This window comes from Pelodiscus sinensis, chromosome 11 (assembly GCF_052426305.1).
Source record: "Pelodiscus sinensis isolate ZL-2025 chromosome 11, ASM5242630v1, whole genome shotgun sequence".
In the NCBI taxonomy this organism is placed as follows: domain Eukaryota; kingdom Metazoa; phylum Chordata; order Testudines; family Trionychidae; genus Pelodiscus; species Pelodiscus sinensis.
In genome coordinates this window covers 2,662,884-2,690,825 of record NC_143062.1, presented here as the reverse complement: position 1 = coordinate 2,690,825, position 27,942 = coordinate 2,662,884, and the positions used below count along the sequence as shown (strand labels likewise).

Sequence of the window (27,942 nt, the reverse complement as noted above, 5' to 3'; positions counted from 1 at the left end):
TGCAGTTGCTTATTAAATATACTTCTAGTGTGAAATTCATTCCAGGGTCAACACAAGGCCCAGGCACCTCTTATGTCTCTAGTTTTGAGAGGATGGTCCAATGCTATTGCTTTTGATTGGGGTCATAGAAAACCTGGGTCCACTGATGACATTGTATGAGATCTTGGGCACTTAGTTCCTCTGTGCCCTCAGTTTTCCCTCTATAAATGGAGATAATAGCATTTTCCTTCCTCACAGGGATTTAATGAGGAGATACCATTATCTAAGGCCATATCTCCATTTGCCATGTAGATCGATCTGGCATTTGATTTAGCAGGTAAAGACCCACTAAACTGAATACTAAGGGTGCTCTCGGTCAGCGCTGGTATAAGGGAAGCCAACGGGAGCATTGGCTCCTGTCCACCTTGCACCAAGCTTGGCTTAAGTAATGTCGATTCCAGTTATGTTATTTATGTAACTGGAGTTGCGTACCTTAAGCTGACCTTCCTGATCTAGGATAGACCTGGACTAAAACTACTACAGTAAAGGGGGGGGAACATAAAATACCCAAGGTACATGAATAGGGATTTAAGTCATGCATAGCCCATTGAGGCAAAAAGTGTGCTGGCCTTCTGCACCTTGGTGAATTTTATCCCAAGTTTGCAGACAAAGATGAATGTTATTTTAAAAAGATATGTGAAGTTTTACAATTGAGGTTAATTACATTATATATAAATTTTTCCTTACAGAAGGTTTAAAAGATATAGTACTTTTTGTGAAGACATAAACTTGTTTGAAACTTACTCAGGTGAAACACTTCCTGGGAAAGTAGAGAATGTTAATTATGGGCACAAATGCTATGAATAAGAAAATGTTGTTTGCTTCCAATGTTCTGTTCCTTGTCATACATTAAAAGGTAATCATGATGGACACAGTTTGTACCCATGTTTGCCAAACTAATAACAGTACAGTATGACACTTCCGAAACAAATTAGCAATTTCACTGTGCCCTTGTTGTACAACTAAATTAGAGTATCTGCTAAATTTTAGAGGAACATAGAGACCTTGACACAGTTTGGTTTGGCTTCCTGCTCCCTCAGTACCCAGTTCAGAAGGCTTCAGAAAAAGGCAAAAATAAAGTGGAAAAACATTTAATATTTTAAACCTTGTGGAATAAATTCAAAGTTTTCACTTTACCTTAATGGTTCTTCCCATTCATTGCTTGGAGAACACAGCCTTTTTGGAGGATCGTATTAATCTATAGGAAAATTCTTTTTACTTACATGTAGAGATTCCTATCTAGAGACTTGGTGTTCCTACCTATAAATTATTGGCATTTAATACACACTTAAATGATGCTAGATTAGAATAGTTGAGAGATTCATTCTGACTGTAGCATGATTCAGAGTTCTTTTATTTCCATAAAACTTACCGCAGTGCGGCTTCCCTTCAGTGTCCCAAATAAACAGAAACCATGTTGCATTTAACTCAACTTCAGGACTTATTTTTCTGTTTTGTCAATGTCCATTTCTGTTTCACTACAAAATTGAAATATTTTATGCATGTAATGAACCCTACAGTGTGAAAAAATAAAAGTTAATGGTTTGAGAAATGCAACATGTTTTTTATGGGCACATATATTACATTTCTAACCATCAGTTATGAGCACATTTGCATGCAAATCCTATCATAAAGTAAATAAATAGTAGTGGCACCTAACTACACTATTTTGCTAAATAAATATGCATTAATTCTGCCACAGAAGAAAAAAGAATCTTTGGTCTCTCCCAACCACAGAAATCTTTGGAACTTCTAATATTGTAGTGAGGGCTTAGTTATAGGCATGGATTTGTGGAATTACTGAGATTACTTCATTTAAAAGAGACGTAACTGTAGTAATTACAAAGGGTATAATGGAAATATATTTTGGTCCTCTTTCTAGCCTTTTTCATAATAGGGCAAAAGGAGGAAGGACAATGCCTGTACAAGGAATAGTCAGGGCTATAATTAAATTTGGATGTCACCGGGTCATATATGTTTGATTCTCCCTCCCCCCTTTAACGTATATTTGAGACATTTCTAAAGATGGCAATTCCCACATAGTGAGCATATGTGAAGCCATTATGTCTTAAAAAGAATTTGAGCAAGTTTGTACCGCAAGAGGAAAAAACCCCAGACTTGTTAAGAGCATATATAAAATATTAACTTTTTCACTCTTGTGGACATATCTTTCCATTGTTTCTTAATATAATCCTCTACAGAATAAACATCAGGATTAAAAAATAAAACAAAAGCAGACATGTTCTGTGGAAATTCAGATGGAATTATGTTTGTAACTTTATATGGGTTGAAACAAAACAATATGTTGCATCTGTCCTTTAGTTTAATGCCTATAGATACAGGATGGCTTTGGGTGCATTGGCTGTACTCACTGACAGTTATGGTTCTTGTTTTGGGCTGTTGCTAACCCCTGACTTTCAGATTGAGAAGGATTTACCCATTCTATTCACTCCACAAGTTAATTGGGTACATTGTGGGGATTTTCATCTCCCCCCTCGATAATTCATTCACTTATTACTGTGGCAGAAGTACTCTAGCATACTTGTGGCACAGTTACTGAGTCAAGCAAATTTACACTTTGATGAGTTGAATTGGCACATGACTCAGGATAGGTGGGCCATGGATGAGACATGCCTTACTACAAAGCATGGGTTCTAATGTAGCGCATAATTGTAGGGTGCCAAACACATCACCTTTTAAGCATAGTTCTTTATATGATTCCAAGATTTCCAGTTCTGGGGCCAGATTACTTCAAAATGGGACACATACTGCTCCTTTTTCTTGGGACCTGATAGGCCAAATATATATGAAGGGGTGATATTGAATGTGATATGCTGCCAGGACAATAGGTTAGGGGTTTTAGAAGTTTTGTTCAATTTAAAAAATGACAGTCATTGCTTAAATAAAAAGTAAATACAAACTGACCTCACATTTACAGTGATATTGCTTTTCATAGTACCTAGCTTTTTAGCGTAGTGTTTCTTTAAAGCTACATTTTTACATTTAGGTGGTGGCTTCCATCACTGTTCAAGTGATAAAGGTGGAGGGTTTTGTGCATATGCTGATATCACACTGGCTATTAAGGTAGGACATTTAAAGTAATTTTCTCTACTATTTATACAAATGAAAAATTTATCAGCATACATTTCTTAAATCACTAGTCTAACTTACCTGATGCAGCAGCATTTACGCATGCATACCTGCCACTAAGGAGAGCTATAATTGTGTGGAGAAGTGCTGCAGGATCAGATTACTACACGCAAGTATGACCCAGTACAGTTTTGTTACAATTCTTTCTTTCAAATAAGATACCATAGGTTAATTAATTGTTTTAAAATCTCTAGTGGGAACTGTCCTGATTCTGCAATTGCCAAACCAGGCACCATGTAGGTCTACACTGATTTCTACTGACATTTGCATCCTTCGGAGATCCAGTTGCAAGATCTTGCCCTAGATGCATGGTGTCTTCCTAGATAAAAATGTGAAGTCTTCAAAAATCAGGAAGGGGAGAGTTTGAAAGACTTGATTATATTTAGTGTTGTATGTTCTGTAAACAAACATGCATATACAGAGGCAGAACTAGACCTCCTGTAACTAAGACTTAATTACTCCTACAAAGTATATCAGAGAACATGAGCTAGTATTCTATAAAATACTAACAGAAAGAATTAAAATGGTAAGATATAAACAAATGCAGCATACTATATAGTGCAATACCCTAGCTTTTTTTGTATGTTAATTTACTCAGTCTCTTAATCTGCACTGGGTCTCCCAACTATTCTGGTGCAAATTGGAGATTCTTTTTCCATAGTACTAAATATATTTTACCATTCATTAGTTAATAATAGGTGGTGTTATAACTCAGAGATTTTTTTGAAAACTTTAATAATGTGCTTTCTCAGCCATGTGAAATAGCAAATAATGAATTCCACTACTAGTTCATAAAGAAACTTTGAGTTATGAGTTTGGTCCCCACTACACATTCTCCAACTTTTTTATTTTGAGAGAGAGAAGAATGCTCTTTATGCCCATTCAGTCTGTGTCCTTATCACAAACCAGGTAATATATTCATCCTACACAGCCCTTTAGAAATGTAAGACATTCATTATGTGAGAACCTGCATTGCCTCTTGCAGCTCTGAACACAGGCAGTTGGACCTTTTCTTTTTTTCAATTGTAAGATTTAATATGAAAGCTAGTCTGTAAATGTAGTTCATGTATATAACGTGATGCAAATATATGGATTCGCATTGTGTCCGTAAGCTTCTCAAGATAATAGAGGCAGTCCCCGAGTTACGCGGATCCGACTTATGTCGGATCCGCAGTTACGAACGGGGCCGTCTCCCTGGTCTCCAGCAGACCAGGGAGAGGAAGCAAAGCGGCGGAGCACACAGGCAGCGGACAGCCCAGACGCGTCTGGGCTGTCCGCTGCCCGCGTGCTCTGCGGCTTTGCTTTGCTTTGCTCCCCATCTCCCTGGTCTGCAGACCAGGGAGACGGGGAGCAAAGCAGAGCAAAGCCATGGAGCCCGAGGGCAGCAGGACAGCCACGGCGCGTCTGGGCTGTTCCGCTGCCCGCGTGCTCCGCAGCTTTGCTCGGGATGCCTGTGGTACAGCAGCTGGGGCGCTGCCGGTTGGTCCCGTAGCGCCGCTCTGGGCGCTACGGGACCAACCCGGCAGCACCCCAGCTGCTCTGCCCCAGGCGTCCTGATTCAGCCACTGCTGGTCAGTTTCAGCAGCGGCTGAATCAGGACGCCTGGGGCAGAGCAGCTTGGGTTCTGCTGGGTTGGTCCAGTAGCTCCGAGGAGCGGCGGTGCTACTGGACCACCCCAGCAGCACCCCAGCTGCTCTGCCCCAGGTGTCCCCAAGTCAGCCGCTGCTGAAACTGACCAGTGGCTGACTACAGGAAGCCCCTACCCCGGGCTTCCTGGAATCAGCCGCTGATCAGTTTCAGCAGCAGCTGACTTGGGGATGCCTGGGGTTCTTAAGTTGAATCTGTATGTAAGTCAGAACTGGCGTCCAGATTCAGCCACTGTTGAAACTGATCAGTTTCAGCAGCGGCTGAATCTGGACGCCAGTTCCGACTTACATACAGATTCAACTTAAGAACAAACCTACAGTCCCTATCTTGTATGTAACCCGGGGACTGCCTGTAGTTTTCAAACTATAAAGAAACCTCTCAGTACTGAATGTAATTATTCCTTCACACATTGTTGTTTCCATAATAAAGTGTTTTAGAATATTTAGCCCTTAATTTTTGGCAAATAAGAAATATATATACTACATTCAGTTTGAGGATGAAATGTGCCATTGCCAGTGCAAACTTCCATTCTAGTCTCATTTATTTTCTTAACTGTGTTATTTTCTCTCTTTCTTCTGTATATACCTATGATTCCAGTTTTTATTTGAAAGAGTAGAAGGAGTGTCTAAGGCCACTATTATAGATCTGGATGCACATCAGGTGAGTGACTCACATGTTTGGTGCTGTTAAAAAGAAGTTTAATCAAAAAGCCAAAATCCTCAAAAATACCATTTTTCTAACTATATAATGGTAAAAATGTAAGTTGCAGAATGCAACTGTAACCTTAATTGGAAAGGAATTAGGAAATGTATTATGTTGATATTATTATACACGTAATTATAGAAATAGTTTTAGTTTGTTATATAAATATAGTCACAATTTTTTAATAAGCTATTGAAGACCTGCTCCTATCTGTTCATATGTCGGCTAATTAATAGAGTGCTGGTTTCTGACAAAGTGCCATTGGGATTCAGGTTTGGTTGATGATTCTGTCAGTGCTGATTACTGTGTGTCGTCTTGAGATTATGTTTAGTAATCAAATCAGTCAGGTTTTCAGACTGTTTTGTCATTTTCCTTCATGCTTAAACTATTTCTAATTCTCTTCTCTATTGTTCTGAAAATGTGTTTACATAAGTTTGTTCTCCTATGATTAGCTCCTATGTTTTTAATTTTTCCCTTTGCTTCATGTGTCATTTAGTTGTCTTGTGGCACAGTGCATTAAATTAAAACTTTAATAAGAAAACATTTTGAGCCACTGAGTTAAGATCCCTAGCAAGAGGTGCTTCCCAAGGTACGTGTCCTACAGCCATCAATAGCTCATCTTTCTTCACACCACAGGTATTAATTAATGCAGGACTTGTTTTTGGAAGAAGCGTTTAGCAGTACATGCTAAACCCTAGGACTGGGAAACCAGAGAGCTGATTTGTAGAATAAGTAGAATTCAGAAAAAAAATCCACTGTTGCCAATGCCAGGAGTTGAAAAACGTGAGTTAGTCCTCAAAATATTATTAGGAGGCTTTAAGAAAAACACCAGTTATCACAAGTCTTTCAGTAAAATCATGAGAGGTGGCAGTACTGAAAATCTAATTCTTGCATTTCCCTACATGTGGTAACTTCAGTGGGTCTTTCACTGAAAATAAGTTGAAAATCCCGCTGAAGTTACCACATGTAGGGAAATGCAATTGTATTTTAAACAACGTTTTTCTTGAAGAATTATTTCAGGTAAGGTAGGCAGTAGATGCATGCTCATTGAGCAGTTCATCCCTAGTCATTAATACTCTTGAGCAGGGGTGGGCAATAAGCAGTCTGCAGGCCATACACGATTTGCCAGTGTTAGGCCCTGGGCAGCTGCCAGATGCTTTATTAATCTGAGTGTAGGTACGGCCACCCATAGCTGCTGTTAGCTGTGGTTTGCCCTTCCTAGCCAATGGGAACTGCAGGAAGCAGAAAGTGAAATAGCATGTTTTAATGTTTTGCCTCTTGAGACTCTAGGCCATCCTTTTGTCTGGAAATGGATGACAGAAGAGGGATCATGTGAGGATTACTTATTGTGTTCCGTCCTTCTGGGGCATCTAGTATTGGCCACTGTTGGCAGACTGGATACTGGGCTAGATGGACCTTTGCACTGACCCAGTATGACCATTCTTATGTAGGGAAAAAAGTATTTTGTCTTTTCAAGAAGAATCAGCAAGGAGCATCCCTGCTTATATGGAGAAATTTTGTTAAATCTGTGTATGTTTTCCTGCTGAATGCAGATTACATGTGGAAGAAGAAAAAGGCATATTGTCTCGCTTTTTGTGAAACTGCCTACAGCATTTTTTTAATATCTAGTTCCAGATAATGATTTGGATCTATTGACAGAGGTTTTTAATGAAAGCTTCTAAATTAAAATGTTCATAGGTAAAATTTTAGTCTTTCAAATGTCTTAGAATATATATGACTACAGTGGTTCTCATGAAGTACATGATTACACATGCAATCTGTGCTATGATGTAAGTCTCAAAAGAGTTACCTGGTGCAAGAATCTTTGCATAGTTGAAAGCTTTACAAAAGAATGTAGTTCTTTTTAAAACCTGCTTGAAGACCTACTTGAACACTGCAAACATTGTTTTGATACCAGCATGTTGCTCCTAAATGATATCCCCTGGTAAGATCTTTGACAGGCATATAAACTATGTCAGGACATATGCTGTGCAGTAGCATATGGGAAACCGCTCTCTGGTTTGGAACCGTTTTTAATACAACTTTATTCAAATTGGTGCCTATATAACTACGGTGTTGGTGGCAAATGCAATTAGGAATACATAAGAAAAAGAGAAATCTCATGATATTAGTCAGGATACCAGGATTTTAATAATATAGGGTCTTCGTTAAATCTTTATACTTTCTCAACTCAGATACTTAGTTTTCTTTCTTTTGTGGTTGAAGAGCCAACAGAAATGAACCCTTTTCTTACTACTTTTTGCAACTTCTGAGCCAGCTTTCTGTAATGATCTCTGTAATGTCTTTTATTCTTTGGCAAGAGGAACCTTCCAGTGTATTTCAGATCCTTGGCAGTGAAATTCAGAATGAAGCTATTCTCTTCAAAGCATGTGTTCCAGAGATTTGTTTTCACTAGTATAAATTTTCTCTCCAGTAAACTAAAGAAAAGCAGACTAGGTTAAGGATTGCACAGGATGGATGAAGTCTTTATTTTGTATGTACATTGGACAAATGTCTCAGACACTTTGCCAAAGGATCAATGCCCATAAAACAGATATTAGATAGGATCACAAAGAAAAATCAATTTCTTGCCATTTCAACCAGAAAGGACATTGTCTCAACGACTTGATTACCTGCATCCTGCTTCAAAGACCTTTTCAGACCACACTTGAAAGAGAATCCTCTGAACTGTCATTCATGCTTAAATTCAACACTTTACACCTCAGTTTAAACAAAGACATTAATTATCTTACCCATTACAAAGATAGCTTCCCCAATTATCACCTCTAATATCATTAGCTCACAGACATTTACCTCCCCCCCCCCACCCCCCTTCTGTTCTGAAATGTGATTTGTCCTTTTCATATGTGTTCATTTTTTTAAATTGTATTCTTTGGTATATATGGTTGTGACAATTTTCTTCCACTATTTGATCTGAGGAAATGGGTGTGGCCCACGAAAGCTCATCACCTAATAAACCATCTTGTTAGTCTTTAAAGTGCTACATAGTCCTGTGTTTTGTTTTGTTGTTTCAGACTTAAAAACAAGAAGCACATGGATTCTGCTTTATTCTAACAGATTGTAACATATCTAAGCACTAAACATTAGTATTCGGACTGAACCTGCTTATTAACATATTTTGGAAGTACATTTCAGGGTATGTGGCTGCAGCCTGTTGTAGCAAACTTCCCAGCCTGGGTTGAGAGACTCAAACTTGTGTTGCTCCAAAAATGTGTGTGTAGACAGCACTTGCAAGACTGTGAAGCCAGCCTCTCTCCCCAGAGTTTTTTACAGGTGACTGATTACAAACAATTGCTACGAAGTGGAGCTATCAAGAAGAACATAGGACATCTAATCTTAGATGACTATAGTGACTACCAGGTCAATTCCTTATGCAGCTCTGTATACATTTGATCAATTCAATGTTAGCAGCATTATTGTAGCCCTGTTGGTCCCAATATCTGAGAAACATAAGGGCTACGTCTAGACTGGCATGATTTTCCGCAAATGCTTTTAACGGAAGAGTTTTCCATTAAAAGCATTTGCGCAAAAGCGCATCTAGATTGGCACGGACGCTTTTCTGCAAAAGCACTTTTTGTGGAAAAGCATCCATGGCCAGTCTAGACGCGCTTTTGCGCCAAAAAGCCCCGATCGCCTTTTTAGCAATCGGGGCTTTTTTGCGCAAAACAGTACTGTGCTGTCTACACTGGCCCTCCTGCGCAAATGAATTGTGGAAGAGGGCTTTTGCCCGAACGGGAGCAGCATAGTATTTCCGCAAGAAGCACTGATTTCTTACAGTAGGAAGTCAGTTTTCTTGCGGAAATTCAAGCGGCCAGTGTAGACAGCTGGCAAGTTTTTCCGCAAAAGCAGCTGATTTTGCGGAAAAACTTGCCAGTCTAGACACACCCAAGGTGAGTGAGGTAATATCTTTTATTGGAAGTTGGTCTAATAAAAGATATTACCTCATCCATATTGTCTCTGACATTAGATTGATATAGCGTGGTTGTAAATGCCTGGGAAACCACCAATCTTGACACCTTCAGTTAGCTCTGATGCCTTTGTCTAACACTACTTACTTTTGAATGTTTTCAGACTCAGCTAAGAGTCACTTCACCCATCGGTCCAACAGGAATGATCTGACCATTAGGGAACAAAGTAGGGCTGATCTTTTTTTAAGTTTTCCCGAGTGATTATAGGCTAAGTTCCCTTTGAGCTGCATAACTGCCTATTCAGCCTGCACGCTCCCTATTCAGCCCTGCACAGGGGCTCAGGGCTGCAGCAGGGAGAGATGCCTGAAGCTGCCACAATTGGGTGATGGGTGCATCTCCCCACTGACTCCAAGCTCCAGCTGCTGTAGCCAGGGAAGAGGCACCTCTCCCTATCAGTCCTAACGCAGAGCTCCTCCAGAGGTGCCCCTCCCCTGTCTCCCATCCAGTCTAGCCTGGACTTTCCCCAGTTGGGGGATAGGTGCTTTTCCCCTGGCTGTGGCCAGTGGCATTGCTGCGGCTGTGGAGAGGTGTTTCTCACCTGGCCCCAAGCTACTGCGGTGAGAGAGGGTTGAGGGGAGTCCTCTTTTGCAGTGCAGTGGGCATTGCACACCCTTCATGCCTAGCCCCACACCCACAGCCAGACCCCTCACCCTGCACCCCAACCCTTTGAATACTGAATTCCCTCTTGCAAGCCCCCACCTCATCCTCAGCCCCATCCCAGAGCCTGTATCTTCAGCCAGAGTCATCACGCTTCTGCACCCCAACACTTTCCTTGGCCCTACCCTGCCACACACTATCCATATGTGGAATTACTTTTGTTATGTGCTCCAATATGGAGGTGATACATACTGGTGCACATAGCAAAAGTCATTCCACACATGGACATACAAATTAGAGAGAAAGATTAGATTGCGAGGGATAAATGTCTAGCTTATCTTAAGAGACTATAGTTGGTGTACAATGATCAACATATTGTGAAGTTTGTTTCTGTAAATATGTAATTATACCCAGAGTGTTTCAGTGCATTCTGTAAATGCAAACCCAGGAGGCTTTAGGAGGTCCTCATTTTAGATATCTCTTTAAAGAATGTTTATGCCAAAGATTTATACCTACCATTGGCAGTATTGAAACCTTTTCTGCTGCAGGACACTTTAGATGTTTGTATTCAGTGTTCAGAAAACTAAAACCATCGTATCAGCAAACTGTACATTAATCTGTGCAGTGAAGAGGGATACACATGTATGCATGCACCTGAGGAGGTTTTGATGATCAACATTCAACGGTTAGGTACTTTTTGCCATTTTAAATGCAATTGTTACACACACACCCAAAAAATGTTGAATGAATGAAAACGAGGAACAAAAATTGGATGATGGCAGTCTTCCCTTCATTTACAGGCAAACGGAGCCAAATTCTGAGAACTTGTAAGCACCCCACACAATCTCTGACAAGCCAAAAAAAAAAAAAAAAGGGGGATGGAGGGAGAAAACCAGACCCATTGTCTACTCTATCAATCAGCAGCCAGGGTAATCCTCCAGAGAGAATTAACTTACACTTTAGACAGATACCTTCGTAAAGCAGTATCATATACTACTACTAATTTACTTCCTTCTCACAGATTTAGTCAGTAAAAATTAAGGCAACAGTAGTCTGAATAACTGGTTATAGAAAATCACAGGATCATCAGTTACTGTGTTTGATTATTAATTACTCAGCACAACCCTGCTGTTTGATTATATTTTATTCCTTGACTGGCAGTGAAGCAACCTTAATGAAAATGTTCATTGCTGCAAATTTAAGCTGAGTTGTAGCTCCATCATGTGGCTAAAGTGTAAAAATATTTTCTGGTTTACATATGGTGAAAAGTCTCAGAGGGGGTAGCCATGTTGGTCTGTATCTGCAAAAACAACGAGTCCTGTAGTACCTTAGGGTATGTCTACACTACAGTATTATTTTGAAATATCTTATTTTGAAATTGCTTATTTCAAAATAATGCATCTACACACGAAATGCATTTCGAAATAGCTTTTTGCTATTTCGAAATAGCATGTCCACACTGAGTGGACGCTGAATCGCGTTTAAGGCTGGCCGGAATCAGGTCTGGCAGGTCATCGGGTCAGGAGTTACTTTGTGTGGCTGCTGCCTGAGGCTATCTGAGGTCTGTGCTTAAAGGGACCCCTGTCCCCTCCAGAACAGCTGGTTCTCAGGTTTCCCTGCTTGCTTGCCTACCTCGATGAGGGACAGCAAAGCATTTTGTCTCTGCATGCTCTGGTTGCCCTCACTCAGGACACCACAGCACTCTGCAACATGGAGCCAGAGCTGCCCCTGGACACGATGCTCCGAGCCTGGCTGCACTTTCTGCAGGCTGCCATCTGGGAGATCCATCGGGGGGCTGTCAGTATCCAGTAGCCCCTGCAGGAGAGCTTCCACCCTGAGGAGCACTAAGAGCCTCCCTGGTCTGCCCCACTGGGGGCTTGTGCCTCGTTCCTCCCTCATGTCCTTCCACTTACCCCTCGCTAACCCCCCTTCCTAATGTCAAATAAAATACATGTATTTTCATGAACACAAACTCTTTTATTTAACAAAACTGGGGGAGGGGGGCGAGAATGAAACTCTGGTGTGACTGGGGAAAGGAGGCAGGAGAGAGTGGGAGAAGGGAAGGGGAAACCTGGGAGGAGGGAGCTGGAAGGGGGAAGGAAGGGGGAGGAGAAGCTCAGGGTTGGGGGTCTCTCTGGACCAACTTGATTTTCATGCAGACCTGCTCCTGGGTTCGTATGTGGCCTTTTGTGGCCAGGCTGGCAGCTATCCTGCCATAGACGGCCACGTTCCTCCATCTAGTGCGGAGATCATGGATGTTGGGGGCATCCCCCCCAAACCTGAATAAGGTCAATGATCTCTGCCCTGGACCAGGAAGGCGTCCACCTTCTCCTGGCCCTGGCAGTCTCCTGGGAGCTGGCAGACTGCTCCCAGGAAGCGGTGGAGGGCTGGCTGCCAGTGACTTGCTGGCTTATGTTTTGGGGCCACTGGGTCGGGGCAGTGACTGCTGGCTCTGGGCTGGCAGGCTTGGAGCTTGCTCAGGCACTGTGGCCAGAGTCAACCCCTTTAAGGGCTCCAGGGAGTGGGGAGGGAGAGGAGTGTTCTTGGTTGAGGGTGGAGTTGCCACCAGGGCACCCTGGGAATGCTGGAGGCCCCCTATTTCGATATAAGTGTCTACACAGCACATATGTCAAAATAGCTATTTCGAATTTGGCATTATTCCTCATAGAATGAGGTTTACCAAATTCGAAATAAGTGCTCCGCTATTTCTAATTAATTTTGAAATAGCGGTTTGGCTGTGTAGATGCTAGTAAAGTTATTTTGAAATTATGGCTGTTATTTCGAAATAACTTTGCTGTTTAGATATACCCTCTGAGATGGGTTTGTTTGGGCAAAAGCTTTTGTGTGTAAAACCTAACTAAAACTAATAAACCTGTTCTCTAAGGTGCCACAGGACTCCTTATTGTTTTTCCATACTGTTGTGCAGCCTAACAATATTTGAGAACTGTTCAGCATCCCATAAGAAACAAGAGGCTCTTAAAGAGAATTGTAATTAGTTCAGCATGCAAAATTATTGCAGCAGCTTTTACAAGAGATGAGTTTGACCTTCAGTGCGTGTAACAGGAAGACTGACTTCAGCCTAATGGAGCACAGTATATATACATTCATATACACTCCCCCCCCCCCCCCCCAAAGAAGGAATTATTTACAATTTATACTGAGAGCAGATCACATTTCTGATGGTAGGATTTTCAGTAAAATCTTAATAAGGGGCTACACCATTTTTTTGTGTGGATTTGTTGTATAAACCTGATCGATCCATATTGTAGATTGAATACTTTTACTGTTCAGCAATAAAAAGTGATTTATTTTAGAAAAGCTGGTAATGTACTAAAATGGCCTTTAATCAGAAATGTATACAATATTTTAATGTGGTGTTAATCCACTTTTGAGACAGTTTCATTGGTATGATGAAAAATGATCTTGAAGGATGTTATCTTCCATCATGTCTCTTATCTGTATGCTAAACTTGGCTATGAAACAAGGACACAGATAATTCAATGTTGTTACTTTGTATTTCTGATGGGATCTTTCAAGGGTATCAAGTCTCTTCATTAAAATGCTTCTCAAGAAATTTCCGACCTTATAGCTGTTGTGCCAGTGATCTGTAGATTATAGGCTAAATCACCCCTATCTATAATGCTTCCCTTTCTTTAGGGGAAGGGGAGGTGAGGCGGAAGACTAGACAAGAGCTCTCTAACAGTGCGGATATGCCAAGGTCATAAGAAAGTTGTGTGGCTTTTAGGGCACCCACTGAGTCCATCAGCCTTGGGAACATTGCTCACTCCAAAGCTTTATTCTCATTAGTTCCCTTTGTACTACCCTCTTCTTTGGGGCCTGAGTGTAATGAAGTAATAGAGGATGAGTTCATGCTCAGCCACCTCTAACAAGCCATGTCTGTGGCTCAGAAGCATACAGTGGAGCATTTGTGTACTCCCCTCCCTCCTTTCACATCAGTTTTAACTTTGTAATGCCTCTTTTTCTCTTGGATGTCTCAGGACTGGGAACCATATCAGAGATGCAACTTTCTAACTGTTCAGAGTGTTTTATTAAATTAACATTAAATTGGACAACAAAATTACAGAAAATATTATTTCCATGGATTTACTCCTTATAGTTTGAAATCAAATCATTCTGATTGCCATCTTGCTTTCATTCCTTATATCATATCTGATATAATGTTAACATACTGTATCTTATAAACTACTAATTAGAGATTGTTTTATGCTGTCTGATGGGTGTGCAGATGACAGTCACTGAAATCATATTGGAATTCAAGAGTGTGGAAAAAAGAGATGATGATCAGAATCTGATTTTCCCTTTACCTTTCCTGACTTTACAATGGTAGAATGTAATATGTTTTGTATTACATCTTATTTATATTTTACTCCTGTAGGCTTTCTTGAAGGTGAATTAATATTTTCAACATTTCACTGATTATCAGAAGAACTCTGGTCTCATTTTATATATTGTCAGTAGCTGACAAACTTCTGGAATATAGTCTGTTTAAAACACAGGACTTGGTCTGATTTCTGTTCTTGGCTTAGGTGAAAATTTCCATTCTGACGCTGAGCAAATTGTCCGTTAGTTTTCCTGTCTGCACAGTGGGGATGAAAATACCTCTGTATCTGTAAAGGAGTATTGTAATGCTAATTTCAGTAATATTTGTAAAGCACTTGGGATAGAGATGCAGATATTGTTATTAGCAACATCACAATAACCTTTAAAGATCTAGACAGGAAAAAGTACCGGGAACATTAAACAGTGTATCATTGTATTATAATTTCCTTAATCTTAACAGATTCTTTAATTCTGTGTTTGCTTGCTAAGATTAATCGATTGCAATTTTCTTATAGGGTAATGGCCATGAGAGAGACTTCATGGATGATCGTAGGGTGTATATTATGGATGTGTACAATAGATACATTTATCCGGGGGATGGATTTGCTAAACGTAAGTATTTTTTAAACTGATAGGACCCTAAAGTATTATACATGTTTTTACCACGGAGCAAGTGCTTCATTCACCCCTGAAATGCTGCTCACTCAGAGATGAAGCACAGAGGCACAAAACTATTGATGAAAATGATGTAAAAAAACTTCCCTGTGAAGTTGGTTGCAAAATGTTACAGAGGATATTTGAACTTTAGTGTCTATCATGGTTCTGATTAGCCATGAGCCACTTGGTATTGGTTCTGGTTTGCTATCTGGCTGAGACTGGACCTAGGGGGCCAAGAGGGGCATTAGGAGAAACCATTTAGTTTGCCCTCTGTTTTTTTAAAGGTGAAGTTTTAGTTACACTTCTTTCTTTAGATAGTCTGCACTAAAAAGAATTTGTTAGTCTAACTATACCAGCTAATCCTCCAAGTGTAAATGCAATTTATATTGGCAAAAAATGTGCCTCTGCTTGTATAGCTCATAGCAGTTCCCTGAACATCATAATCTATATCACGTATAGCACTCATACCATAAGAGCTGTCTGCACTAGTGCTTTTGCTCGTAAGTGGCATTACTACATTGGTATAAGTTTCTAGTGTAGACTTGGCTCTTGAGGTAAATTTTATATTTTAAATTTGTCTGTTTTTTTAGCATTAAAACAGTAACAGGAACAGTTTGATTTGTTCACATGTATTTTCCCATCACATATGCACAGTGCACTGTTTGTATGTGTCCCTTTCTGCATTATCACTACTGGCCTTTCCTTTCACCTCAAAGTAATAAGTTTAGGTCAGTGCTTGTCTTAGGTTTACATCTTTAGACTTTATTTTTCATTCTGTTTATCAAATACTAGAAGACTTATCTGGCATTGCCCGGGTCCTTCAGGGCAGGAGACTGGCCGTGTGGGTGGTGCAGGAGTTAGGGCAGGGCCTTGGGGAGGCTGGAGGTGTGTGAAAGTGAGGGTTGGGGGTAAGGAGGGGCTCAGGGTTTTTCTCTCCCTCAGTGCCCTCTACGGCTGACAGTGACCTTCTTTTCCCCCCAGTATCTCCCCTGGCTGTCATGGGCTTCCTCTCTCCCCCTGGCCACTTTTCCTGGTCGGCAAGGGCTGTCTCTTTCCCCTCAGGTGGCAGGGGCTCTCTCTCCCTCTCCAGACTTCCTTCTTCCCCTGGGTCAGCAGGGGCCGTCGTCTCTCTGCTCCCAGCCCTCCCCCTGGGTTGGCAGGGGCCTTTTCTCCCCCCCTCAAAAAAAAACCAAATATCTCAGGCATATTTATTGTAAAATGGCAGCAATTAGATGTGAAGATACAGGATTAACATTAGAATCATAGTTTTATTACCACAGAAAGCTGCTGTCAAGGCATTTATTTTTAAAATATATATTTAACCTAAATATGTAGGCAGTCGGACCCTAGACACACGTCTTTTGAATCCGGAGGTAAGATGCATGTTGTCCACATAGGCTGAGGCTGCTACTGATATGCTGTAGAATTTACAGATGAAATGCTATGTCATGCTTCTTCTAACCTAGATTATACCACCTTGGCATTTACATGCAAATGAGTACATAAGAACATAACATAAGAACATAAGAACGGCCGTACTGGGTCAGACCAAAGGTCCATCTAGCCCAGTATCCTGTCTGCCGACAGTGGCCAACACCAGGTGCCCCAGAGAGGGTGGACCGAAGACAATGATCAAGCGATTTGTCTCCTGCCATCCCTCTCCAGCCTCTGACAAACAGAGGCCAGGGACACCATTTTATCCCCTGGCTAATAGCCTGTTATGGACCTAACCTCCATGAAATTATCTAGCTTCTCTTTAAACTCTATTATAGTCCTAGCCTTCACAGCCTCCTCTGTCAAGGAGTTCCACAGGTTGACTACACACTGTGTGAAGAAGAACTTTCTTTTATTAGTTTTAAACCTGCTACCCATTAATTTCATTTGGTGTCCTCTAGTTCTTCTATTTAGGGAACTAATAATAAGTAGATCCATGCTATGCTTTGTAACAGTCTGATATACAGACTGGATGGGCAAAATGTTGAGGGCACAAAAATGCACAAAACAAATTGGGAGGAATAAGTGAAAGGGTTCATGATACTTTTTGCTAACTTTATTTTGCAGGTCTATATGCTATAGACTTGGACCTGTCATAGGACAGGTACACACCTTCAGCCCCAGGACTTGAATAACTAAGGCAAGCTTGGATTACAGGACCATAGGGCTTAATGGTCAGAGTCTAAGTAGCCACCCTTCTTTCCAAGGCAGTATAGTTTAATGCCCAGAGTCAATAGGCTGCCCTGCAGTTCAGGACAGTAAGGTCTAGCAGCCTAATGCTATGATACATAGCAGCCCAATTCACCTCCTCACATGTTGCAGTGTCCATGGCATGTTGGATGAGGTAGGAGGACCCAAGCCCACCCTTCTCCACTGTGTCCCAATCCAAGGTGGTAGGGAACATTTTACTGCTCAGTCTCTGTCACCCATAACTATTCTCCCATTCCGTGAGCCACCTCCTACGCCTTCTTCTAATACCGGTGGGGTAGTCCCTCAGCAATCACTGTCTTATCTCCATTGGCCCCAGCGGTCATCTGGGGTTCAGTAGAGGCAACAACCTCTCATCAGAGGTCAGCCCAGACTGACCTAATCTCTCCCTCTTATACTCTGGCTCCAGTTGGAGCATGCCTAGCTGGTGTGAGGGATCATGGCTTTCTCAGCCCATAGCATAGGGTAGGGTGTTTTAACCCCTCCAATCCAGAGTGGGACAGGGTGATGCTGTGCCCATCACAGGACCATTCAAATGAAGCAGTTGAAGCACTGGTTGAAACTTTTATGGATAGCATATTGTGACCTCTAATGGGAAGTAAAGTGTTTTCCAGATGTTGTTAGAGGAATTTAACTATGTACTGCTTGCTGTGCAAAGCAATGGTTTTGTTTTGGTTTTATTTGAGAATTTCACTACATTTATAATTGATTGACACATTGATTTTTAAAATGATAGTTTCACCAAAAAGCGGTATTGCCCTTTCTGTAGTTGTACCTGAAGATTCTTTAAGTGTTCATTGAAAAACACCTTTAACCTTATTTATGTACTTAGCTAATGAATTTCTAAAAATGAATGGCACCAGCATTAGCTGGTCATCTTAGTGAGCCATTTAAGAGGCCATACAAAACATAACAATAGGCTAGACATGCTGTTGATTTAAGGACAACTGTCACTATTTAGAATTGCTTTTATGTTTTCATTAGACTAAACATTTTTTAACAAATGGTTCATTCAGGATTAGCTAACTCTGCGTAACTAGGGATCATATTCCCTGCAGAATTGTTATTTATATAAGACTTCAGAAAATGAGAAACCTCTGAATACCATGGTAGTATTTTGAAAAGAAATAGAATACTCTCACCATTGTTAGATCCTAGGTATTTAGTGTTTCACCATGGTGTATGCCTTAAGTACGGTTCTCTGTCATAATTAATTGACTCGCTTTTTAATTAAAAGCAAAAAGCCTAAAAGTTAGACTGACTTTTTGATTCAGTGTGATAAGATGCAGCTGTCTGTGGCTGGCTTGATTTGTTAACAGTATAAAAGTGCAGTGCGTAATTTTTTCTTCTTAATTTTTCTGATAAACAACATACTTGTTTAATTCTTATGATTGACAAGGAACATATGCAATGCAGTACATTTTTCTTTATTTTTCAAATGCTTTACTCCAGTGTTTACACAATAGTGTACACATTTCAATGTATTACATCAAAGATGTTTGTCCAGGGAACATCACGTCTACCAAGAGAAAAATTACTAACAGATGAAGTTAAAACAAAATTGGTCACTGCATTCCTGCACTTATTTATCAAATAGCTATGTTTTCTAACATATGGAGTATAATTAGCTTATAACTTTTTTCCAAATAAAATGGAGCATGCTTGTTGATTTTTAAATGGCAACCCTTCTGTGGTTTTAATAGCTGTATTTTTAAAAATGGTGTGAATTGTTGTTTGCTACTTTATATTTCCTGTTGTGTGGTCCTTTGTTAATTAACTAAGCATGTCAAACTTTCATTGGTATTCTGTTAACATTTTGCTTAATTTTAAAACTTTTATGCAATAAGTGTGTGTACAGTACCTAAAAGGTGACAGCGGCGAGGAGTCCTGTGGCACCTTATAGACTAACTGAAGTGTAGGAGCATAAGCTTTCGTGGGCAAAGACCCACTTCGTCAGATGCATGTAGTGGAAATATCCAGAGGCAGGTATAAATATGCAGACCAGGATCAGGCTGGAGATGACCAGGTGGATCCAATCAGGGAGGATGAGGCCCACTTCTAGTAGCTGATCTGGAGGTGTGAATTCCAAGAGAGGAGAAGCTGCTTTTGTAGTTAGCAAGCCATTCACAGTCTTTGTTTAATCCAGAGTTGATTGTGTCAAACTTGCAGATGAACTGTAGCTCTGCAGTTTCTCTTTGAAGTCTGGTCCTGAAGTTTTTATGCTGCAGGATGGCTACTTTTAGATCTGCTATTGTGTGTCCAGGGAGATTGAAGTGTTCTCCTACAGGTTTTTGTATGTTGCCATTCCTAATATCTGATTTGTGTGCATTGATTCTATTACATAGGGACTGTCCAGTTTGGCCGATGTATACAGCAGTGGGGCATTGTAGGCACCATCACAGGACCTAGCCAGATCAACCATATTGTCACTGGTTCACATCTACTCACGTAATATATGCCATTATGTGCCATCCTGGGCTCTTGCCTGCCGGCTCTGTGGGGCTCCTGCTGGCTGGCCCTGTGCCCTGGGGGGCTGCTTTTGCCAGGCCAGGTAGGGCCTACTGCACTGCGCTGTGGGTGGGTGGCTGTTCTGGCCAGGCCATGTACTTAGAGTTGCCAGGTGTCCAGTTTTGAACCAGACCAGTATTTGAGCTTTCTGTTTGGGAAACAAATTGAGAAAACATAAATGTCCAGTATTTTATAAATCAGATGTAATGTAGATTGTGAAGTAATCTCAAGTGTGTCTGGTATTTTTGTTGAAACCATCTGGCAACCCTACATGTACTGGTTAGCTGTGTTACCAGTATGCACCGCCTAGTAAGGGTTAACCAGTTACCCATTTACATCCCTAGTGACAGAGGGCAGTGTGCGAGAAAAAAATGCAACAGAGATACTTCAGGGCCAAATAAAGGAAAGATAGTCTAGTGGCTAATATGCAAGACTCTAGGTGAGGACCACTAGGCTCACTGGTGTGGAAACTAAGGGTAGGGCGGTGTGCTACTGTTTTCCTTGACTTAAAGTGGTTTCTATTATGTACAAGGTTTACAGTTTAGTCCAGAGGCTCTCAGCATCCCCAGTATACAAATGTTCCAGCACCCCTAACTGAGTTCTACTCTCAGCTCTGGTATTAAGTCAACGTGTGACTTTAAAAGTCATACCACCACTTTTTGCCTCTATTTTCACCTTGTAAAATGAAAATAATGATCGCAGCCTACCTTAGGATTCACCGAAGACGTAGCTCTACTTTCTTATTAGAGAGAGACAGTCTGAACCAGAAAAATTTTGCATGCCCACATCCTCAAAGATGTCACTTGAGCTAATTTGAACTTGGCAAATACAGGCAGTCCCCAGGTTATGTACAAGATAGGGACTGTAGCTTTGTTCTTAAGTTGAATCTGTATGTAAGTCGGAACTGGCGTCCAGATTCAGCCGCTGCTGAAACTGATCAGCGGCTGACTACAGGAAGCCCGAGGCAGAGTTGCTCTGCCCCAGGCTTCCTGGAATCAGCTGCTGATCAGTTTCAACAGGCTGAATTTGGACGCCAGTTCTTACATACAGATTCAACTTAAGAACCCCAGGCGTCCCCAAGTCAACTGCTACTGAAACTGATCAGCGGCTGATTCCAGGAAGCCCGGGGCAGAGCAACTCTGCCTCGGGCTTCCTGTAGTCAGCGCTGGTCAGTTTCAGCAGTGGCAGACTTGGGGACGCCTGGGGCAGAGCAGCTGGGGTGCTGCTGGGATGCTCCAGTAGCACCGCTCCTCGGCCCTACTGGAGCAACCCAGCAGCACCCAAGCTGCTCTGCCCCAGGTGTCCTGATTCAGCCGCTGCTGAATCAGACCAGCAGTGGCTGAATCAGGACGCCTGGGGCAGAGCAGCTGGGGTGCTGCCCGGTTGGTCCAGTAGCGCCCAGAGCGGCGCTGCGGGACCAACGGGCAGCGCCCCAGCTGCTCTACCACAGGCGTCCGGAGAAAAGCCTGGTCTGCTGGGGGGGGGGGGGGGTGCACTAGCTGCAGGCGCCCCCCGCACCCCAGCCCCGCAGCAGACCAGGGAGACGTGGGCGGCGGAGCGAGACACACCGCGGTCCCGCCGCCTGGGTCCTCTGTGGCTTTGCTCCGTGTCTCCCTGGTCTGCTGGAGACCAGCAGACCAGGGAGACAGGGAGCAAAGCCACGGAGCATGCGGGCAGCGGGACAGCCGCGACGCGTCTGGGCTATCCTGCTGCCCGCGTGCTCCGCGGCTTTGCTCAGCGTCTCCCTGGTGTGCTGGGGGGGGCTTTTCCCCCCAGCACACCAGGGAGACGCGGAGCAGCTTTTCTCGCCCCGGAGGACGCGGGCGGCAGGATCGCGGCGCATCTGGGCGTTCCGCCACTCCTGTCCTCCGGGGTGAGAAAAACCCCGTTCGTAACTGTGGATCCGACATAAGTCGGATCCGCGTAACTCGGGGACTGCCTGTATTCACATTTGAGTAATTAAATGCTGTTATCTTAGGTTGTATTTATTGAAGATGAGGACATGGTACTTGAGAACTGTAGGATATGGGCCCATGATTGTCTGAACTGACGTTTAATGGTTTAATCAGAACAACACTTATCTTTCTTTCTCTTCTAATTGTTTCCCTCCTATTTACACAATCCATCCAGCTATTGTATTGTTTCCCCAGAATGTGAGCTAAGTGTTGTCCATAATTGTATGCTGAATACAGCTGTGCATAATTTTATAAACATTCATGTAACAAGAACAGATATTGTGATGAAAGTATGAAAGAAAGTTGGAAAGGAACAACACCTGCAAAGCTGGATAGTAACTGGAATGCAATAATGAGCCTCACAAAGATTATTAGGACAGCTTATTATCTATCGTTATAATTTGTGCTTATATTCAGTGGATCCAGAGGCTCCAGTGTGTTTTGTACAGCACCTACAGGATAATGAAACCCGAAAAATGTCTGAAATGGCTTTGATTTGTCTATTAATACTTTAATATATTTGTAAGTTATTCAAAATCCTCTTTCCATTGCACATAGCTAGGGTATGGACTCTTTTGTGTCCTTTCTCTTGTCCTCATCCGGCATTTCTTCCGAAACTTTGCTCCACACATTTGTAGTTACTTGAGTTAAATTGTCTCACCCTACAATCAGATATGCCTAGACAGACCCATACTTATGGCTGTTGCTATCAAAATACAGGAAGTCCCCGCGTTACGTACAAGATAGGGACTGTAGGTTTGTTCTTAAGTTGAATCTGTATGTAAGTCGGAACTGGCGTCCAGATTCAGCCGCTGCTGAAACTGACCAGCGGCTGACTACGGGAAGCCCGAGGCAGAGTTGCTCTGCCCCGGGCTTCCTGGAATCAGCCGCTGATCAGTTTCAACAGGCTGAATCTGGACGCCAGTTCTTACATACAGATTCAACTTAAGAACCCCAGGCATCCCCAAGTCAGCTGCTGCTGAAACTGATCAGCGGCTGATTCCAGGAAGCCCGGGGCAGTGCAACTCTGCCTCGGGCTTCCTGTAGTCAGCGCTGGTCAGTTTCAGCAGCGGCTGACTTGGGGACGCCTGGGGCAGAGCAGCTTGGGTGCTGCTGGGTTGCTCCAGTAGCGCCGCTCCTCGGCGCTACTGGACCAACCCAGCAGCACCGAAGCTGCTCTGCCCCAGGCGTCCTGATTCAGCCGCTGCTGAAACTGACCAGCAGTGGCTGAATCAGGACGCCTGGGGCAGAGCAGCTGGGGTGTTGCAGGCTTGGTCCAGTAGCGCCCAGAGCGGTGCTACGGGACCAACCAGCAGCGCCCCAGCTGCTGTACCACAGGCATCCGGAGCAAAGCCGCGGAGCACGGGGGCAGCGGGACAGCCCAGAAGCGCCGCGGCTGTCCTGCTGCCCGTGTGCTCTGCGGCTTTGCTTCCCTTCTCTCTGGTCTGCTGGTCTCCAGCAGACCAGGGAGAGGGGGAACAAAGCTGCGGAACACGCCGGCTGCGGGACAGCCGTGGCGCGTCTGGGCCGTCCGTTGCCCGCGTGCTCCGCGGCTTTGCTCCCCGTCTCCCTGGTCTGCTGGTCTCCAGCAGACCAGGGAGACGGGCAGCAAACCCCGTTCGTAACTGCGGATCCGACATAAGTCGGATCTGCGTAACTCGGGGACTGCCTGTAATCACTTAGCATGAATTAGTGTTTGCCAACACACCTGATTACAAGACAAGGATATTTGATGGTAAGCTGTTTGGGGCATTCATACAGAGGGAATCTAATTCTGGTTGAAGCCTCTGGGTGCTGCTGTAATACAAATGAATATTAATAATTTGTCTTAATACTTGTTTTATCAGCCTTTTATGCCATCACTTGTCCTGCACTGCAATTAAATTTTCTTTATATCTTTCTTTTACTGCTTTCAGGGTTTTTGTCTTTTGTCACTTTGAAGATATTTTTACCAATTTCCTTCCCAGTTGTTGAATATTTATGAGATAAATATAAATGTTATTAAATAATCGTCCTGCTGTATATGTCATCTTTTATTCATTTTGCCTGATTGTTTCTCTTTCAGACGTACAAAATGTTCCCAGGTTGTAGTTTTTATTTTACCAGCAACTTGTGGGTATTGGGAGAAGGTTGCTAAAATGTTTTTAAGTTAAAATCTTACTAAGTTATGTATATTTTCAAAATTTTCATAAATTGTAATCTTTGTTTTCCTCTTGCTTCTATCTAAAAGTTGTATTCCCCCCCAGCATATTCTTTTGTTTCTTTGATTCAATATTATTAAACCAATTTTTTAGGAGCCATAAAGCGGAAGGTTGAGTTGGACTGGGGAACAGAGGATACAGAATATCTTCAGAAGGTACAAACACACGTGGAAGGGGCATTAAATGAATTGCGCCCAGACATTATCGTTTATAATGCTGGAACTGATATCTTGGATGGAGATCCACTGGGTGGTCTTGCTATTTCACCTCAGGTTTGTATAACAATACAAATATCCACAGACTCTACTGGTTGCCCTCCAGTGAATGCCAGTATCAGTGGCTGGTTTCACCACAACTTTGTCCCCTCACCTCTGAAGCTTTGGAACCTCCCTGGAAGCTAATCGCCTTCTCCCAGCTGATGATTCTTTTCTGCTGAAGCCTAACATGATACTATTTCCCCATCATGAGCTTTCCCTCCCTAAACGTGGCCCTCCATCCCAAGTTTCCTGTGTCTTCCTCACTCGCATTCTTTATGTTAATCCATCCAGCCCTGCAAATGGCACCTTCTACCTCAGCCCATTCCCTAATCTCCCCTTTCCTGGCCAGTTATCATCCTGACCTTTGTCGATGGCTCTTGTTTTTCCTCTTTTAGTCCCCAGGAGTGGGGAGACATAGCAACTGCAGCTTTCTAAGTTAATTTTTTCTTGCCCTTAATTAGCTTGTGCTTGCTCTTGGCCCATAGCTTGTAAAACCGTAAGTGCAGGCAACAGGGAAAGAAAAACAAGAATGAATTGCTATGTGAATGACGTTCCTTCCTGCTGAATGTTTTTCCAATTTCATGGAAATGTAGGGCTGCACCGAACCTCGAGAAATCATCAAGTCCAGCCCCAGCTGTGAGTCAGAATTAAGCAAATCTAGGTCATCCCTGGCAGGTGTTTGTACAACTGGTTCTTAAAAACCTGCAAAGACGGAGATTCCACAGCCTCTCTTGGAAGCCTCTTCCAGAGCTTAACTACCCTTCTAATTAAAAAGTTTTTCCTAATGCCTGATGTAAATCTTCCTTGCTGGGTTAAGTCCATTACTACTTGTCCTGGCCTCAATGGGCATGGGGAACAGTTGATCACAGGCCACTGTAGAACAGCGTGTTGTAGTCTCCATCATTCTCTTCCAGTGCTGCCATAGTCAGCAAGTAAAAAGCTTGCAGATGCTGGTGGGAGAGAATGGGGCTAGGTAATCAATTAAGGGTGTGTCTAGACTATAGGGATTTTTTTTTAAAAAGTGGCCTTTTTTCAAAAAATCTTTACCTGCGTCTAGACTGCAGCCATGTTCTTTCGAAAGTGCATCGAAAGAACGCGGCAGTTTTTTTGACCGCGAAAAACCTCGTTTTACAAGAAAGAACGCTTTTTTTCAAAAGTGCTCTTTCAAAAAAAGGTGTTATGTAATGCAAACTGCTTTTTCGAAAGAGCTTCCAGACTGCCTGGGTGCTCTCTTACGAAAAAGCATCTTGCTTTTTTAAAAGTACTAGTTGTAGTTTAGATGCTCTTTTTCAGAAAAGCCTCTTTCAAAAGAGGCTTGCTGTCTAGACATAGCCTAAGTCCTGCCAGCAAGGCTGTGGCTTAGCTTGTGGCAGTTCCCCTTTGGATTTAGGGATGCATGTGTTGTCCTCTGTAGGCGGAGGCAATTCTAAGTGTCTGCAAAGCTGCCATTGATGCATCCTTGCTGATAACATATCACAAATCTTGTTTTATGTACATATTTGCCTTAGGAATTTTTTTAATTAATCCTATCCTGCACTCTGAGAAATCCGCTACAGTACTTCAGGATACAGACATTTCAAAGGAAATTTGAATAATGACATAGCATGCGATGGGGTTGATTTTCAGTGTCTGAGCGGTGACTCATTTTTCCATTGCCATTGATAATAGAAGAGAAGCTCAGTAGTAATACTCAATTTATAAATTGCAACGTGTAAAGCAAGCAAAGGGTCAGCAGAATAGCTCTTATTCTCTGATGTAAATATTGAAGTAGGCTGGAAAGAATTACGGTATTGAGAAATTAGTTGCACTGATGGTATTTTTTAACTGGTCTTAGAATGCAACTTCTATCAGGATATGCTATGTGCTGTACTGAGATACATGTACTTCATTTAAAACTGTTTTTGGAAATGGGAACCAAAATTAGAGGAGAACTATATTTCAAAGTGTATGGACTCTAGTTACAAATATTTTCTACTCTCAAAATATTTGAATTAAACTCCTACTTGTAAACACAATATACATAATTTTATGCATAAAGCACATAAATGAATACCTGAAGATCTAGGTTGTATTTTTGGCTCTCTGACTTCTTGTATGATGTGGTATTTCTGTGCCTCATTTTCCCCATGTTTAAGTTATGGATATTGATGATTCCTTTGTTGTGAGGTTTAATTCACTCATGTTAGTAAAGTACTTTGAGGTCCTTGGATGGAAAGTTCTCTAGGCATGCAAAGATTGTTGTTCCTTTTTGTCGTATAGGCGTTCCCTCCTTTATTATGCATTTTGTAACAAACAGTCGAATACTCTTTCATAAGAGTGGCCATAGTGGGTCAGACTAAAGGTAATACCTCTGTAATCTAAAAATATAATGCAATCTAAAAAGGTAATGCCTCTGTAATCTAAAACTATATTTATATTGCCTCTTCGTATATTTTATTTTTCTATGAGAATCCTCTTTTTGTATGGGCATTCGATAAATTATTAAGGCTGTGTTTTATGATTTCTGTGAATCACAGAATTATAATTGCTAGGTTCTTTAGCTCATCCTTTTGCAAATTCAGAATTTTTCCTTATAGTCTATTTTTCTACATTTTAGTCCAGTCATTTCTAAAATGTAACCTGTGCTGAAACTTCTGCTATTTCATTTAAGAATCTGCTACACTGATCCTAAGTTTTTAGGCTTAAGTCCATCTCACTATTCTTGGTTGAACACTTTGTCATTATATGGTACCATTTAAACAAACAAACTTTAGACAGATTTTTAAATAGTTAACAATAGGCCTATTTAAATATTCATTTCACCTCTTTTTCCTTTTTCTAATTTTTTCTGGTATTTTTCCCTGATAAATTTGTAAGGGAGCTTCTTATTTTCTTAGCTCCTTTATCTAGCACAGACTCACTTGACATCTGTTTGGTCCCTTATCTTCCTACGATTAAGTGATTCTCAGTATTCTTGTTTAGTTCCTTTCGCCTTCTCTATTAATAATAATTTTAACTTTTTGATATTTGAACTGTCCTTTGTGAAACTACATTTCTTCTTTGAATTATTTTCTTGGAGAGTAGTTGTAGTGAGTTGATTGAACTTTTATTGTGCTGTCCTATGGCACCTTAGAGACTGTTTTTTAGATTGCTCTTACTTCATATTTGTGGATTTTAATTTTTCTCATTAAGTAATTTTGAATTCCCCCTTTCCCAAAGGTGGTTTCTTGAAACTTAATACATTTTACTTCTCTGTTGCATGTAGTAAAAAATGGGTATTCTTTATTTTTCTGAATTTGGTGATGGCATTGACGCACTTGATCACTAGTTTTTCCTATTATTCTCATGTTTTTGAATGTTTTCTTTAAGAAAGTAACAGATCTGGATTGATGCTCTTGTTGGATTCTCTACTGTCTGGGTCATTAAATACCCAATTCAACTGCACAGTCCATGCATAGGTTCTTACTGCAGTAATATTATACCCTTTTTAAAGGGCGAGCAAGGAGCTCAGTGGTTATGACATAGGATTTGGACTTGAGATCTGGATTGAGTTCCTAGTTCTACTAGTAATATCATATAGGATCATGGGCAAGTTGCTTGATCCTAAGAATGTGACTAATCCTTCTGAAATTAAGTATCCTTGCATGCCTGTCTGAATCAAGGCTATTGTCTCTTACTGTCTCAATTCCTTATCTGTTAAATTGGCATAATGCTTCGT

The 27,942-nt window shown here is 41.7% G+C and overlaps 1 protein-coding gene across 6 annotated transcripts in view; it reads left to right on the top strand.

The window, feature by feature from the left end:
• Nucleotides 1-27,942, top strand: part of HDAC11 (histone deacetylase 11) — an 87,057-nt gene that overhangs the window by 41,212 nt on the left and 17,903 nt on the right. For 4 of the 6 annotated variants that reach the window (XM_075939669.2, XM_075939668.2, XM_075939671.2 and 1 more), the window contains exons 6-9: nt 3,047-3,123; nt 5,434-5,496; nt 14,981-15,077; nt 24,082-24,260. In XM_075939669.2, the coding sequence (XP_075795784.1) occupies nt 3,047-3,123; nt 5,434-5,496; nt 14,981-15,077; nt 24,082-24,260 (416 nt within the window). The remainder of the gene's footprint in view (nt 1-3,046; nt 3,124-5,433; nt 5,497-14,980; nt 15,078-24,081; nt 24,261-27,942) is intronic. The other 2 variants (XM_075939670.2, XM_075939672.2) reach the window with 2 other exon arrangements.